General features: G+C 37.9%; 1 protein-coding gene across 1 annotated transcript in view; it reads right to left on the bottom strand.

Moving 5' to 3' along the window:
• Positions 1–4,384: 4,384 nt before the first annotated feature.
• Positions 4,385–17,321, bottom strand: part of LOC128638903 (uncharacterized) — a 46,733-nt gene continuing 33,796 nt past the window's right edge. Inside the window, exons 3-5 of the mRNA XM_053691031.1 lie at positions 13,830–14,867; positions 4,673–4,927; positions 4,385–4,443 (exon numbers count right to left, since the gene is read on the bottom strand). Of these exons, the coding sequence (XP_053547006.1) occupies positions 4,385–4,443; positions 4,673–4,927; positions 13,830–14,867 (1,352 nt within the window). The remainder of the gene's footprint in view (positions 4,444–4,672; positions 4,928–13,829; positions 14,868–17,321) is intronic.

Below are 17,321 nucleotides of genomic sequence, written 5' to 3'. Positions count from 1 at the left end.
AACATATTTCATGATAATTATTGTGGAGATAATATTAGTATATTTTCAATGCATTAACCCCCCAAAAAATAAAAATACATCAAAAAATATGTAACCAAAGTTTAAATTTTCAATACACATTTTCATGTCCAACAAATTTAGGGCCCAAAATGTATTACATTTATTATATATATTATATTCTGCTCAATAAAATCAGTAGTTAAAAAGCATTGGAATGTACAATATAAAATCGTAATCAAATACACATTAAACATCATATTAATAGTATGCATTGAAATATTAACATTAGGCAGCACAATTTTTTTAACGTATGCAGAAAAAAACATATTTATTGCATTTAGTAAAAATTGTATTTAATATGCAATGTCATTTCAAAAAGTTATTTTTCTGTAGTAAAATTAGTTTTGCATCCTTGTGCTGATTGGGCAAGTCTAAAGTTCTCTCACAGGTCAAATTATATTATTTAACCATGTTATACTTGCAAAAGCTGGTGTGTTTTAAAAAAAATACACAATAGAAAATCATGTGGAAAAACTAGAAGCAAATCCTTGGTAAAGTACACTGAAAACAGGGTAATTTGATTTGTATGTGTTTTAAAAAGAATACTGTTATGACTGCTGAGTAGGGATGGGCGAATGAGTTTATATTCAAATTTGGAATGTTAGAATGAATGTTATTGTAGAAATCCGATTTACATTATAGAACGAATATTCTTAAAAATTATATTATCGAATGTTATTTACAGTTTTCGAATGTTACTTTCGAATTCGAATGTCACTTTCAAATTCGAATGTGACATTCGAATTTGAATCTCACATTCAAATTCAAATATTACATTTATAAAACACAGTTGTAGACTAGAAATACTATTTTGAATTTGAATATTACATTTATTAAACACAGTTGCAGACTAGAAATACTATTTCGAATTTGAATGGGACATTCGAATTTGAATGTGACATTCAAATTTGAATATTACATTTAAAAAACACAGTATTAGACTAGAAATACTATTTCGAATTCAAATGTGACATTCGACTTTGAATGTAGCATTCAAATTCGAATATTACATTTATTAAGCACAGTTGTAGACTAGAAATACTATTTCGAATTCGAATGTGACATTCTAATGTCACATTCAAATTTGAATATTACATTTTGAAATTGAATGAATACATAGCAAGCCAGTAAGGAATCAGACCTTAAGGCCTAGTTGCTCCTCTTGTTCTATTAAATATTAAAATAACAGCTTTAACTTAAAAGGACATGAAAGTCCAAATTAAACTTTAAAGGGACAGTAAACATTGTCCAAGATGTTACATATTTATGCACTGTGTGATGAATTGTGTAATAAGGATAGCCTTCACAGCGCTGAATTATGTAACATATTGGACAACATTTTCTGCCCCTTTAATGGTTCAAATAGAGCATTCAATGTTAATAGACTTTCCTGGATTAATTTCTTGTGTATTGGGGGTCAGCCCACTATGCTGGGGCCCATGTTGATCTACTATTTTAGCTCTTGACCAAACACCAGAGATAATAAAAGCAGGTATTCCTCAAAGATGCAGTAGAAAACCTATTGCATCTCATTGCCCATTTTTGGGTGCCAGACACTTTTTTTTAGAGACTGGATGTAGTCAGTAAGTTGAGTAGATGTGGAGTCTATGCAGTTAATGCTCTTATCAGTGAAATGTAAAATATCATATAAGAGTGAAAATACAAAATATTCCAATGTATTAATGTAATAAGTGTTAATTTATTTAAAAAAAATGCTTTAGTGCAAAAAAGAACCCTCAAGATACAAATTTAGGACTGGGATCATAAAATATCACAGAAGTCTTTTGTGTGTATGCCATGTTGGTGAATCAGGCAATTGCAGATTTCTTTCTAAAGGTGGAATGTCAACATGCCCATTTAAATGTTCAGAATGTGAAATAGCTTCTCTTTTGGTCAAGTCTAAAGATGAAGATGATGTGCCCTTATCATTTTCCATATAGGATTCCAATTCTTGTCCAGCATGAAAAAAGGGTATGTTCTGCTGTAATTCTGTAGTATGCCATTCAGTTTGCATTGTAAAGGGTTTATAACACTTTTTTCTTTTGTTGGGCTTGTTGTTAAGCTGGGGATCGGCCACTTTTTTGTCTGGTTGTGAAGACGTAAATGTTGTTTGCCCTGTTGCTTTACTGATATTGGACTCATACACCCCTTGCTGTTGAGGTAAAGACAAAGATTTTGCTTGTATTGGCATTTCTTGCACGTGGGACATATAATGTCCAGGCTTGTTCACTAACATTGTATGTAAGTCAGAATCTTTTTGATGTAATTTAGAAGATAGAGACTCTGAAGACTGAAGATCAATGTATCCATTTGTATTTTCCATATGGGGTTCAGCTATCTTTAGCTGTAATTGTGAAGATGAAGATGGCATGAGTTTGATATTGCCTGTATGGTATTCTGACTCTTGCCCATCACAGATTGTATGACAAGGTATGATGTTTGTAGGGTTCAATAGAGTAGACTGGCATTCAGTTTTCTTTTTACATTTGTTCCGTTGTTTTGAAGATGATTTGCTGGCAAACTCGAGATCAGGCATTTTTTGGTCTTGTTTTAAAGATGGAAATGATGTTTGCCCCATTTCTTTAGTTATTTTGGAATCATCCACCTCTTGCTGTTGAGGTGAAGACACAGATTTTGCTTGTATTGGGCTTTTATGTATGTGAGACTCAGGTCTGCTGAGATTGCCAAACACCTAGATTCTGTAGGCTCAGGCATTAAACATTGTATGTAAGTCAATATTTTTGGTTGTATCTTTGAATATATAGACTCTGAAGAGAAAAGCTTTGCATTTTCTACATGGGAAACAGATATCTTTGGATGTAACTGTGAAGTTGGAGGTGTTGGGGTTTTTATATTGTCTATATGGAATTCTGACTCTTGCCCAGCACAGGCAATTTGAGATGGTATGATATTGTTATGGTCTAACTGTGTAGATTGGCATTCAGTTTTCTTTACAAGGGATTTGGAACGTTTTTTACGTTGTTTTGCAGATGGTTTGCTATTAGGCTGGAGACCAGGGATTTTTTTATCTGGTTTTGAAGATGGAAATGCTGTTTGCATTCTTTCTGTAGTTGTATTGGAGGAATATGAAAATCCTGTTTGTCCTATTTCTTTTCCAATATTGGAATTATACATGTTTTGCTGTTCATATGAAAATGATTCCTTTTGTCCTGGTGTTTTCTTTGTGTAAGACTCAGTCTGCAGTTTGCAGTGATTGTGAGATCCTGTTTGCTCGCTCACTAACATTGTATGTGAGTCAAAATCTTTTTGGGATAAATTTGAAGATTTAGCTTTAGTACTCTCCAAAGGCTTATTTTCATAGAAGAAAGACAGTTGCTGGAGTAATTTTGAAGACTCTTCATTTCCAGGTGTTGCAATCATATGGCAATTGCATATTTTCTTGTGTGCTCCGAAGCTTGAAATTCCCACTGGTATTTTTTTCATATGGGTATTTTAGATTTGCTGGTGTGACTGAGAAGATGAAAAACAATATTTGCTCAGGAGTTTTCATGATATTGGACTCATGTTCTTGCTTGTGTACCTCTGAAGATAACATTTTAATTTTACAGTATTTTTCTTGGAGACAGACATTTGCTGGTCTGTGTCATTTAAAAATGAAGATGTTTGTTCTGATGTATTTGTAGTATTGGAATCAGACACCAACTTGTATGTCTGGGAAGATGATGTTATTTGGGTCTATTATGTTCTTCATATTAGCATTAGACACATGTTGATGTGGCTCGTGATAATGAAGATTTTATTTGCTCTGGTGTTTGCAAGGTGTCTGTAATGATAAATGAAGATTTTATTTGCTCTGGGTGTTTGCAAGGGTGTCTGTAATGATAATGAAGATTTTATTTGCTCTGGTGTTTGCAAGGGTGTCTGTAATGATAATGAAGATTTTATTTGCTCTGTGTGTTTGCAAGGGTGTCTGTAATGATAATGAAGATTTTATTTGCTCTGGTGTTTGCAAGAGGTGTCTGTAATGGTAATGAAGATTTTATGTGCTCTGGTGTTTGCCAAGGGTGTCTGTATGATAATGAAGATTTTATTTGCTTTGGTGTTTGCTGGTGTGCCTGTGAAAATGAATCAGACACCTGCTGATGTGTTTGTGAAGACAAAGATACTGCTGTTCCGTTACTTTCTTGTTGTGTTAGTGAACTTAAGGATTCACCTGGCTGTGTCATAATGAGTTGGTCATTTTTACATTCCACTTTGCAAACATGGCCTTTCCAGTTGCCTGGGTTTTTTGTAGAGATGGTTTTGGGAGAGTTTTGGCCATTCTTGTATATCTAAAACGTTATTTTCTTGAATCAAGCCTGGATTACACAACATCTGGGATGGTCCAGGTAAGGTTGTTTCCTTCTGCACTGAATGAGCTACCTTTGAGCAGGAAGATGAATGATTAAGGGGATATGATGCTTGTAACAAACCCACAGCTGTGTTCTTTCTTGGATGTTCTGTAATATGTTTGCTAGGTATTCCCAGTAGATTATATATAATTCCTGTTTCCTGCTGCAGGTTTCTTGTGCTACTGGAGACTCCCAACTGACTTTTACTATGTGAAGAAACTATGGCTGTTTGTCGAGATTGTAATAAATAACGGACTTACAATCCTTTGTTGTAGACATTAGACTTTGAACAAGGTTGGTTGATGTTTCCAGGTTAACAACTGAAGAAGTCTTGCATGTTTCTTTTCTAGAAGATAATGTTGGCACATTTACTTCAACCATCTTGGGAGGCTCAGTATTGGTTTTCATGGAGCTGAGACTATAACATTCTTCTGCTGTATCTGTTTTGCCAAGATTTGCGTTGACCAGCACATTGTCATTCTTCATACTGGTTTCTTTTATCAATAGTGAAAAACCTAAGAAAAAAAAATGTTTATGCCTTAAATTGCATATTTATCATGTGAAATACATATATGGATTTCTATCACAAAAGCTAAAGAGGGATATAGGGATATTTACTTTAAAATACCTTTAGTTAAATTGAAATTTGACAACATATAACATATCCTCTGCTATAATTTGTGAGAGTCCAAATGAAGTAAACATTTGAGATGGTTGGGGGAAAAACACAATATAGCATAGAATATATGGGAACAATTGATGCCTGGGTTCTATCTTAGTCATTTTGCTATTGTAAACAACAATTATAAAAAACATAAACTGAGCTTTACAAAAGTATTAATATATTTAATTAAACTTTTTTTTAATCTAAAACAGAATTTATGCTTACCTGATAAATTACTTTCTCCAACGCGGGTGTTCTTGTGTCCGGCTCCACTGGCGTCATCCTTACTTGTGGGATATTCTCTTCCCCAACAGGAAATGGCAAAGAGTCCCAGCAAAGCTGGTCACATGATCCCTCCTAGGCTCGCCCACCCCAGTCATGTCGACCGACCGGACAGGAGGAAATATATATACGGAGAAACCATATGATACCGTGGTGACTGTAGTTAGAGAAAATAATTCATCAGACCCTGATTAAAAAACCCAGGGCGGGCCGTGGACCGGGACACAACCGTTGGAGAAAGTAATCTTTATCAGGTAAGCATTAATTCTGTTTTCTCCAACATTGGTGTGTCCGGCTCCACGGCGTCATCCTTACTTGTGGGAACCAATACCAAAGCTTTAGGACACGGATGAAGGGAGGAGCAAATCAGGTCACCTAACGGAAGGAACCACAGCTTGCAAAACCTTTTTCCCAAAAATAGCCTCCAAAGAAGCAAAAGTATCAAATTTGTAAAATTTGGCAAAAGTGTGCAGTGAAGACCAAGTCGCTGCTTACATAATCTGGTCAACAGAAGCCTCGTTCTTGAAGGCCCATGTGGAAGCCACAAGCCCTAGTGGGAGTGAGCTGTGATTCTTTCAGGAGGCTGCCGTCCGGCAAGTCTCATAAGCCAATCGATGAATGCTTTTAAAGCCAAAAGGAAAGAGAGGTAGAGTCGCTTTTTGACCTCTCCCTTTTTACCAGGAATAAACAACAAACAAGGAAGATGTTTGTCTGAAATCTTTAGTAGCCTCTAAATAGAACTTAGAGCACGGACAACGTCCAAATTGTGTAACAAAACGTTCCTTCTTTGAACTGGATTCGGACACAAGAAGGTACAACTATCTCCTGGTTATATTTTTGTGTAGAAACAACTTTAGGAAGAAAACCAGGCTTAGTACGCAAAACCACCTTATCTGCATGGAACACCAGATAAGGAGACGGAGAACACTGCAGAGCAGATAACTCTGAAACTCTTCTAGCAGAAGAAATTGCAACCAAAAACAAAACTTTCCAAGATAGTAACTTAATATCTATGGAATGTAAGGGTTCAAACGGAACCCCTTGAAGAACTGAAAGAACTAGATTTAGACTCCAGGGAGGAGTCAAAAGGTTCGTAAACCATGCTTGATCCTAACCAGAGCCTGAAACAAATGCTTGAACATCTGGCACCAGCTGCCAGTCTTTTGTGTAGTAAGACAGATAAAGCAGAGATCTGTCCCTTTAGGGAACTTGCAGATAATCCCTTTCTCCAAACCTTCTTGAAGAAAGGAGAGAATCTTAGGAATTTTATCTTATTCCATGGGAATCCTTTGGATTCACACCAACAGATATATTTTTTCCATATTTTATGGTAAATTTTTTCTAGTTACAGGTTTTCTGGCCTGAACCAGAGTATCTATCACCGAATCTGAAAACCCACGCTTTGATAGAATCAAGCGTTCAATCTCCAAAGCCGTCAGTTGGAGGGAGACCAGATTTGGGGTGTTCGAATGGACCTTGAACAAGAAGGTCTGTCTCAAAGGTAGCTTCCATGGTGGAGCCGATGACATATTCACCAGGTCTGCATACCAAGTCCCTGCGTGGCCACGCAGGAGCTATCAAGATCACAGAGGCCCTCTCCTGATTGATCCTGGCTACCAGCCTGGAATGAGAGGAAACGGGTGGGAATACGTAAGCTAGGTTGAAAGTCCAAGGTGCTACTAGTGCATCTACTAGAGTCACCTTGGGATCCCTGGATCTGGACCCGTAGCAAGGAACCTTGAAGTTCTAACGAGACGCCATCAGATCATGTCTGGAATGCCCCATAATTGAGTTATTTGGGCAAAGAGTTCCCACTCCCCCCGGATGAAATGTCTGACGACTCAGAAAATCCGCTTCCCAATTTTCCCACTCCTGGGATGTGGATCGCAGACAAGTGGCAGGAGTGATCCCTACCCGCCCATTGAATTATTTTGGTCACTTTCTTTCATCGCCAGGGAACTCTTTGTTCCCCCTTGATGATTGATATAAACAACAGTCGTCATGTTGTCTGATTGGAAACCTTATGGAATTTGGCCTTTGCTAGTTGAGGCCAAGCTCTGAGAGCATTGAATATCGCTCTCAGTTTTCAGAATGTTTATCGGGAGAAGAGACTCTTCCCGAGACCATAGACCCTGAGCTTTCAGGGATTCCCCAGACCGCACCCCAGCCCACTAGACTGGCGTCGGTCGTGACAATGACCCCACTCTGGCCTGCGGAAGCTCATTCCCTGGGATAGATGGGTCCAGGGGTCAGCCACCACGGAGTGAATCTCTGGTCTTTTGATCTACTTGAATCATTGGAGACAAGTCTGTATAATCCCCATTCCACTGTTTGAGCATGCACAGTTGTAATGGTCTTAGATGAATTTGTGCAAAAGGAACTATGTCCATTGTTGCAACCATCAATCCTATTACGTCCATGCACTGCACTATGGAAGGATGAGGAACAGAATGAAGCACTTGACAAGAGCTTAGAAGTTTTGATTTTCTGACCTCTGTCAGAAAAATCCTCATTTCTAAGGATCTATTATTGTTCCCAAGAAGGGAACTCTTGTTGACCGGGGACACGAGAACTCTTTTCTTTGTTCACCTTCCATCCGTGAGATGTGAGAAAGGCTAGAACGATGTCCGTATGAGCCTTTGCCTTTGACAGGGATGACGCTTGTATTAGAATGTCGTCCAAGTAAGGTACTACTGCAATGCCCCTTGGTCTTAGAACCGCTAGAAGGGACCCTAGCACCTTTGTGAAAATCCTTGGAGCAGTGGCTAATCCGGAAAGGAAGAGCCACAAACAGGTAATGTTTGTCCAGAAAGCGAACCTTAGTAACTGATGATGTTCCTTGTGGATAGGGATATGTAGGTACGCATCCTTTAGATCCACGGTAGTCATAAATTGACTTTCTGGATGGTGGGTAGAATCGTTCGAATAGTTTCCATTTTGAACGATTGGTACCCTGAGAAATTTGTTTAGGATCTTCAATCCAAAATTGGTCTGAAACGTTCCCATCTTTTTTTGGGAAATACGAACAGATTGGAATAAAATCCCATTCCTTGTTCCTTTATTGGAACTGGGTGTATCACTCCCATCTTTAACAGGTCTTCTACACAATGTAAGAATGCCTGTCTCTTTATTTGGGTATGAGGATAAGGGAGACCTTGTGGAACCTTCCCCTTGGGGGTAGTTCCTTGAATTCCCAGGAGATAACCTTGAGAAACTATTTCTAGTGCCCAAGGATAATGAACATCTCTTGCCCAAGCCCTGAGCCAAAGAGAGGAGAGTCTGCCCCCCACCAGAGTCCGGTCCCAGGATCGGGGGCTACTCCTTCATGCTGTCTTGTTAGCAGTGGCACGGATTTCCTTGGCCCTGCTTACCTTTGTTCCAGCCTTGCATTGGTTTCCAGGCTGGTTTGGGTTGTGAGGCATTACCCTCTTGCTTAGAGGATGCAGAATTAGAGGCTGGTCCATTTCTGCGAAAGGGACGAAAATTTGGCTTATTTTTAGCCTTAAAAGACCTATCCTGTGGAAGGGCGTGGCCCTTTCCCCTCAGTGATGTCTGAAATAATCTCTTTCAAATCAGGTCCAAATAAAGTTTAACCTTTGAAAGGAATGTTAAGTAATTTTGTCTTGGATGACACATCCCGCTGACCAAGACTTTAGCCAAAGCGCTCTGCGCGCCACAATAGCAAACCCTGAATTTTTCGCCGCTAATTTTGCTAATTGCAAAGTCGGCATCTAAAATAAAAGAGTTAGCCAATTTAAGTGCGTGAACTCTGTCCATAACCTCCTCATATGGAGTTTCTCTACTCGAGCGACTTTTCTAGTTCCTCGAACCAGAACCACGCTTGCCGTAGTGACAGGAACAATGCATGAAATTGGTTGTAGAAGGTAGTTTTGCTGTACAAAAAAATCTTTTTAAGCAAACCTTCCAATTTTTTATCCACTAGATCTTTGAAAGCACAACTATCTTCGATAGGAATAGTAGTGCGTTTGTTTAGAGTAGAAAACTGCCCCTCGACCTTGGGGACTGTCTGCCATAAGTCCCTTTCTGGGGTCGACCATAGGCAATAATTTCTTAAATATAGGGGGAGGAACAAAAGGTATGCCGGGCTTTTCCCCACTCTTTATTTACTATGTCCGCCACCCGCTTGGGTATAGGAAAAGCGTCGGGAGGCACCGGAACCTCTAGGAACCTGTCCATCTTGCATAATTTCTCTGTAATGACCAAATTGTCACAATCATCCAGAGTAGATAACACCTCCCTTAAGCAGTGCCGCGGAGATGTTCTAATTTAAATTTAAATGTCACAACATCAGGTTCAGCTTGATGAGAAATTTTTCCTGAATCTGAAATTTCTCCCTCAGACAAAACCTCCCTCATGGCCCCTTCAGATTGGTGTGAGGGTATGACAGAACAATTATCATCAGCCTCCTCTTGCTCTTCAGTGTTTAAAACAGAGCAAATCGCGCTTTCTCTGATAAGTAGGCATTTTGGATAAAAGATTTGCTATGGAGTTATCCATTTACAGCCGTTAATTGTTGCATGGTAATAAGTATTGGCGCACTAGATGTACTAGGGGCCTCCTGCATGGGCAAAACTGGTGTAGACACAGTAGAGATGATGTAGTATCATGTTTACTCCCCTCATTTGAGGAATCATCTTGGGCAATATCATTATTTGTGGCAGTACTGTCCTTACTTTGTTTGGACGCTAATGCACAATATCACATAAATTTAAATGGGGAGACACATTGCTTTCATACATATAGAACATAGCTTATCTGAAGGTATAGACTGTTAAAACAGGCTTAAACTTGTCAACAATGCACAAAAAACGTTTTAAAAATAAAACCGTTACTGTCACTTTAAATTTCAAACAGCAAAAACACTTTATTACTGAATATGTGAAAAAAGTATGAAGGAATTGTTCAAAAATTACCAAATTTTCACCACAGTGTCTTAAAGCCTTAAAAGTAATTGCACACCACAAATTCAGAGCTTTAACCCTTAAAATAACGGAACCGGAGCCGTTTTTCAATTTAACCCCCTATACAGTCCCAGATACAGTCTTTGCTAAGACCCAACAAAGCCCTGAGGCGGAATACGATACCCAATTGACGCCTTCTAAAGCTTTTCAGAGATTCTTAGATCCACACACATGCATCTGAATGCCCTGTCTCAAAAAACAACTGCGCATTAATGGCAGTGAAAATGAGGCTCAGTCTAATGACTAGAAAGGCCCCCTGACTGAAAAAGGTGTCCAATACAGTGCCTGCCGTTTTTATAAACGTTCCCCCAAGGTTATAAATGTCAATTGTTAGCCTAAATTTGAATAATATGCACAAATAAAGCAATCGATTTAGCCCATAAAAATGTCTACCAGTTTTTTAGCCCATAATAAGCCCTTTATTCTGTTTGTTTTTGACTAAGAAAATGGCTTACCCGGTCCCCATGAGGGGAAATGACAGCCTTCCAGCATTACACAGTCTTGTTTAGAAATATGGCTAGTCATACCTTAAGCAGAAAAGTCTGCTAACTGTTTCCCCCCAACTGAAGTTACTTCACTCAACAGTCCCTATGTGGAAAACAGCAACCGATTTTAGTTACTGTCTGCTAAAAATCATCTTCCTCCTTACAAACAGAAATCTTCATCCTTTTCTGGTTTCAGAGTAAATAGTACATACCACACTATTTTAAAATAACAAACACTTGATAGAAGAATAAAAACTACATTTAAACACCAAAAACTCTTAACCATCTCCGTGGAGATGTGCCTGTGCAACGGCAAAGAGAATGACTGGGGTGGGCGGAGCCTAGGAGGGATCATCGTGACCAGCTTTGCTGGGACTCTTTGCCCATTTCCTGTTGGGGAAGAGAATATCCCACAAGTAAGGATGACGCCGTGGACCGGACACACCAATGTTGGAGAAATATACTTTACAGGCATTTGGAGAAATGTTTTGGCAGAGGGCAATAAAACCAGGCTAAAAACACACCAGTACTGCCTATGAACCTCCTACAGACCACCTGACTTCATCATGAAAGATGCCCCAACACTTGTTCACAAAAAAAAAGACTCCTCACACCTCTCATAACCTCCATCCACACATCTCTCTGACAGGGAAATGTTCAGATGTATCCCACTGTGCTCTATGGCTGAGGGCTCTCGTAAGCTGGAAATAAAAGTATCCTGATAACAATCAAGGGAGGGAGATTTCCCCCTCCAGGCACTTAGAAATAAATGATGTGATTTGGATTTATTATTTATATATTTTGGCTGATGCTGGTTCACAATTTGGACTTTCATTATGTCCATTTCAGCCAATTGGTCATCTCTAGTTTTTGTAATAGTGAGCAAGAAGATGATTTAAAGAAGTGTGTAGATTACATTTCTACTTTCTAGTTTATGTTTGGGGATCACACAACAACGCCAATCATATAAACAGGGTGGTGTAAACATCCATATAACCAGATTGTTGTAAACTGCTCTTGTCATTGCGTTATGTGTGATGCATTGAAGACATATTTTAGGCCAGCATCACATTCCATTCACAACCAAATGTTTTATTATGCCTACCACAACCTGGTAATATGCTCGCAAATATGTTTAAAGGGACACTGAACCCCAATTTTTTTCATTCATGATTCAAATAGAACATGAAAAGTTAAGCCACTTTCTAATTTACTCCTATTATCAAATTTTCTTCATTCTCTTGGTATCTTTATTTGAAATGCAAGAATGTAAGTTTAGATGCTGGCCAATTTTTGGTGAAACAACCTGGGTTGTCCTTGCTGATTGGTGGATAAATTCATTCACCAATTAAAAATGCTGCCCAGAGTTCTGAACCATAAACAAAGCTTAGATGCCCTTCTTTTTCAAATAAAGATAGCAAGAGAATGAAGAAAAATTGATAATAGGAGTAAATGAGAAAGTTGCTTAAAATTGTCTGCTCTATCTGAATCATGAAAGAAAAAAATTGGGTTTAGATGTCCCTTTAAGGTTAAGGTCAATGTGGATAATAAAAAATAACTATACATGTAAATCACTTGATAATAAAGAGTTTATTCTAAGTGTGTGAGAATCTAATTTATCTAATCTGAAATTAACAATCATTTAAAATTAGTCCTGTCCCCTTTAGTTTACGGATTTATGCTGAATAGAAAGATGACAAACCTCTACAGATAAAGGTTTTCAAAAATAGGATGCTCAGCACCTATGTTTCTTCCTCCTAAAGCTCCCCCCAGCAAAAAAGTCCCCCTTAGATCCCAACTAGCACCAAGGGACTCTTCTTGGAATCTGTTTGGTAAGACCCTTCTCTGCCGACACCTACTCAGAATCCAAATAGACCCCACTATCCACAATACCCAGATCAAGGTCATTGTTTCTCAATTCCAAAAAACATCCTTGGGGTGCCAGGTGGGGTTTTTGATATTTGGGGCTCCACTGAGTCAATTATCTTGGGTGTTGCATGGTTCTATTGTACATTGTGTGTATGTATCTTTCTGGTATCCATCAATATGTATATATGTATGTGTGTGTACACACCTATGTCTGGCTCTTAAGATTATTAGAAATCTGTTAGCTCTTTCTGTTACAATAATCTTAAAAACATACTTGTAATCAGATGGGAAAACAAGAAGGGAAATATGTTTAGGTTTTCAAGCTTAACAACATTGCCTTCAATGTGCAGCCCTTAGAAGAACATTATAGCTCTAAATTCTTTCATAGAAGAACAGAATTTAAACATGATGGGGAAAAATGTGTTTTGTGTGTGTGTATGTGTATAGCATGGAGGGCAGTTGAGTACCTCTCAGTGGTTTTATGGCACATGTACATACGAAGAACTCAGACTACACAAACAAATACTACACATATTACATATATATGCTACACAATCACTAAACACACCACACACAACCACTACACATACCACTACAACACCTTCTATACATAAATCATGAACATTACCACAGACACCTACAAGCACACATACCACATAAACACAGCAGGCACACAGAAACACACATACATACATACATACATACAAACATGCATGCACACAAATATTATGTACACATACATACAAACACTACACACACCAACACACACATTACACAAACACTAAACACACATACTATGCAAACATAACACACACTACAAAAAACATACTTCATAAATACAAAACTAGACAAACACTACATGCACTAATCACACACATACATACTCATTACACATCACACTAATGCCACACAAGTTCTACACTACACATACACACTAGTCAAACATCCCTGTTCACTTTACAATCACTACACCCACACTCTCACAAACACTACTCACCACTCATTTCAGGGAAAACTTGCCACGTCATACAGCTTTTCTAACTTATTGAAGTAGACACCACTGACCAACAGCAGGACATATACTATTGGTATTTTGTTTAATGTGTTTCCATGTGTTTGGATTTAGGATACTTACCATACTGATCACATACTGTGGGTGTTGGAATGACATCAGAAGATATGGGGTATAGCCTTGTCTGGACACCTAAACCTTGTATGTTAACCACATCTTTTATTTTCATCAGTAGTTGCTTCATTGAAGAAAATCTATTGAGAGAAAGAGGTTGGCGGAACATAAAATTATAAACCTTTTGTAATTGAAAGATAGATATTCCATTTGTATGGATCATCAGAACTTTTTGAATGTTTTGTTTAACTGTTGGACTTAATGCTGGTGCCATATGTTCCGTTCTAGGAATACAGGGGGAAGGATGGAAGGTTTGTAAATTGTGGTTTTCTTTATTTTGTTGTGCATTTCGAATTGGTGTAGATTGAAATGCACTTTGTCTTAAATTTAAATTTTTTTTAATTGCATCTGCATATAATACATTTTCCTGCACTTTGGAGACAGTTTGTACATTTTGATACCCCTGCATATTCCTGTTGTACAAAACATTAACAGGTAATACCAACTGATTAGACAAGGTTTGTTGCTGCATATTTTGTTTTGCAAGACTAGTTTTTATTCCTGCCTTTGTCTGTTTATATGGGAGTTGCTTAGTTCCAGTTCCAGATGGAGCAATTGTTCTGGTAAGTTTGTTCTGTTGTATATAGGAAGAATTTGACACCATTTTTTCAGTCTTTATTTTGGAGACACTATTTGTGGAATGTTTCCGAGGCCTTGACGTTGCAAAGTGTTTGCTCTTTTGTGGCATAGCTGTTTTCGAATGTTTTTGAACAGGTTGAGATTTTTCCGTTTTAGTAGTGCAATTGTGCTGCGTTGATGACATTTTCTTGGATGAAGAAGAAGAAGCTTTAGCAACATTTGTTGTAATTTTTTTATCTGACTGCTCATTTGGGCTGTTAGCATGTTGAAACTGAATTTGATCAAATACATGTAGTTGATTGTTACTGGGCTTTTGTCCAGAAGATGGTATATTAGAGATGCTGGTGTTAGTCCCTAATTGTGCGGTAGAAGAATGTTCGTTTTCAGTTTGGTTGCCAGTCTTATTATCTGGAGGAAAAAATAATATATTTTTATATCATATCAATAACAAGAAAGAAACATGGGCAATAGGAAATTGAACAACAGCAGAAAAAAATCCCATTCATAGTAGTGCTTGTATTTAAAGTTTCAGGTAGATTCTATGAGATTAGCTATAATGGAGCAGCTATGAAAAAAAAATCTAACAATCGCTATATGAGAGTCACAAAATATTAGCTGCACTTTATAGCTGGTCACTGTTACCAACCACCAAGAAGCTTCTGATTCTAGCTGAAATAATACTTATAATGCTGTATCTATAGTATATTACATAGATGCCTGTGATGCGACCCTCACTGCAATCAACTGTGTCCTAAACTGTGATCCAATCTCCATAAATGTGCCACTCTACCACAAATCCTTCTTTCAACATACTTTCCCACAGAAAATTATTCCCACCATGAAACCCCTAATAGCTAAAAAATTAAAACCTTTATTAAAAAGGCAACCATTAATAAACCAATAGGGCCCAGGATAGCATCATATTGTATATAATTAATATATAAGGAATTCCATAAAAACAACACTGCATATAGATAAAGATGAACCTAAAGCTAGATGCCTGGAAGTCTTCAGCTAGTCAAACTAGTCTTCTGTGGGTAACATTTATGCTTGTTTTTCATTAAAAGGTGTCATCATCAAGGAGGTGTCTGTAGTAGCATTGTGGCCTGCCATGAGTATTAGTTACAATCATAAGATACTGTGACAGTATCCAGTATTCCAATTTTTAATACACACACATGGGTATTGTATTTTAAACATTGTATATAGTTGTTATTGAATTGCAAATTCAGACTAAAAACCATGAAAGATAAGTAATGGTAGAACTGCCATATTGCTTTATGACCACATGATGGCAGTAGTACACAGTCTGTGATTGATTGTTGAGATCAGTTCAGGTATAAAAGAGGCAAACCTGTGTGTGATTAAGATAACATGACTAAGGGCCTATTGCAGACATGAAACGTTGTTTGCTTGAACCTATGGACCCAGTTGGAAAATAAAGGGTTTTTTTTAATAAAATTTGGGTCTGTAAACTGTGTGAACTTTATAAGACACTGTCACTCAGAGGCATAACTGCATGGGTCTCAGATATCTCAACTAAGACAGGGGTTCCATGTACTAAGCAGCAAAAGCTGCTTTTGAACTCTTGGAGTGCAGGTTAGCACATGCGAGCCAGCTTCCTGCAAAGTACGAGGCAGCAATCTGATGCAGTGGAAGATTGAGGTGGCTCATCTGACACTAAACACAGCAGTGATGTGGGCCCAGGGGAATAAGTATATTTAAATAGATATTCCTATATATATCTGTATATGCTTATACCTATATATAATTACATTATATATATATATATATATATATATATATATATAATGTGTGTGTATATATATATATATATATATATATATATATATATATATATGAGTTGAAAAGAAGGCACTCACTGGTCATTTAAAAAAAAAAATGCTTATTTAATTGTGACGTTTCGGGGACACACTGCAATTCCTCGTCTGAGGAAGGGGAGTGTGTCCCCGAAACATCACAATTAAATAAGCATTTTTTTTTAAATGACCAGTGAGTGCCTTCTTTTCAAACCGGGAATATTAAAGGCTGGCACCCAGGTGGATGACTTGAAGGTGAGAGGACATGATATATAAATATATGTATATACAGTCATGGCCAAAAATATTGGTACCCCTGCATTTCTGTCAGATAATGCACCACTTTGCCCAGAAATTGCTGCAATTACAAATGTTTAGGCATTCTCGTGTTTATTTCTTTTGTTTGTATTGGTATGACACAAAAAAGTGGAGAAAAAAAAGCCAAATCTAACATATTCCATGCAAAACTCCAAAAATGGACTGGACAAAATTATTGGCACCCTCAATTTAATATTTGGTAGCACACCCCTTGGAAAAAATAACTGAAATCAATTGCTTCCTGTAATAACCATCAATGAGTTTCTTACACCTCTCTTTCGCCAACTGCTCCAGGTCGCTCAGATTGGAAAGGTTTCCTTTTCCCAACTGCTTTTTTGAGATCTCTCCACAGGTGCTCTATGGGATTGAGATCTGGACTCATTACTGGCCAGTTCAGTACTCTCCAGAGCTTTGTCTTAAACTATTTCTGGGTGTTTTTTAACGTGTGCCTTGGGTCATTGTCCTGCTGTAAGACCCATGACCTCTGACGGTGACCCAGCTTTCTGACACTGGGCCTTACATTGCACCACAGAATACTTTGGTAGTCTTCAGATTTCATAACGCCATGCACACAGTCAAGACATCCAGTGCCTGAAGCAGCAAAGCAACCCCAAAACATCAGTGAACCACCAACATGTTTGACTGTAGGGACTGTATTCTCTTTTTTTAAATCCTTATTTATGTTTCTGAAAACAGTAGAATGATGGGCTTTACCATAAAGCTG

The sequence above is a fragment of the Bombina bombina genome, chromosome 8, assembly GCF_027579735.1.
Source record: "Bombina bombina isolate aBomBom1 chromosome 8, aBomBom1.pri, whole genome shotgun sequence".
Lineage (NCBI taxonomy): Eukaryota > Metazoa > Chordata > Amphibia > Anura > Bombinatoridae > Bombina > Bombina bombina.
The sequence above is the reverse complement of the archived record's forward strand: the minus strand, read 5'-3'. Positions and strand labels throughout refer to the sequence as shown.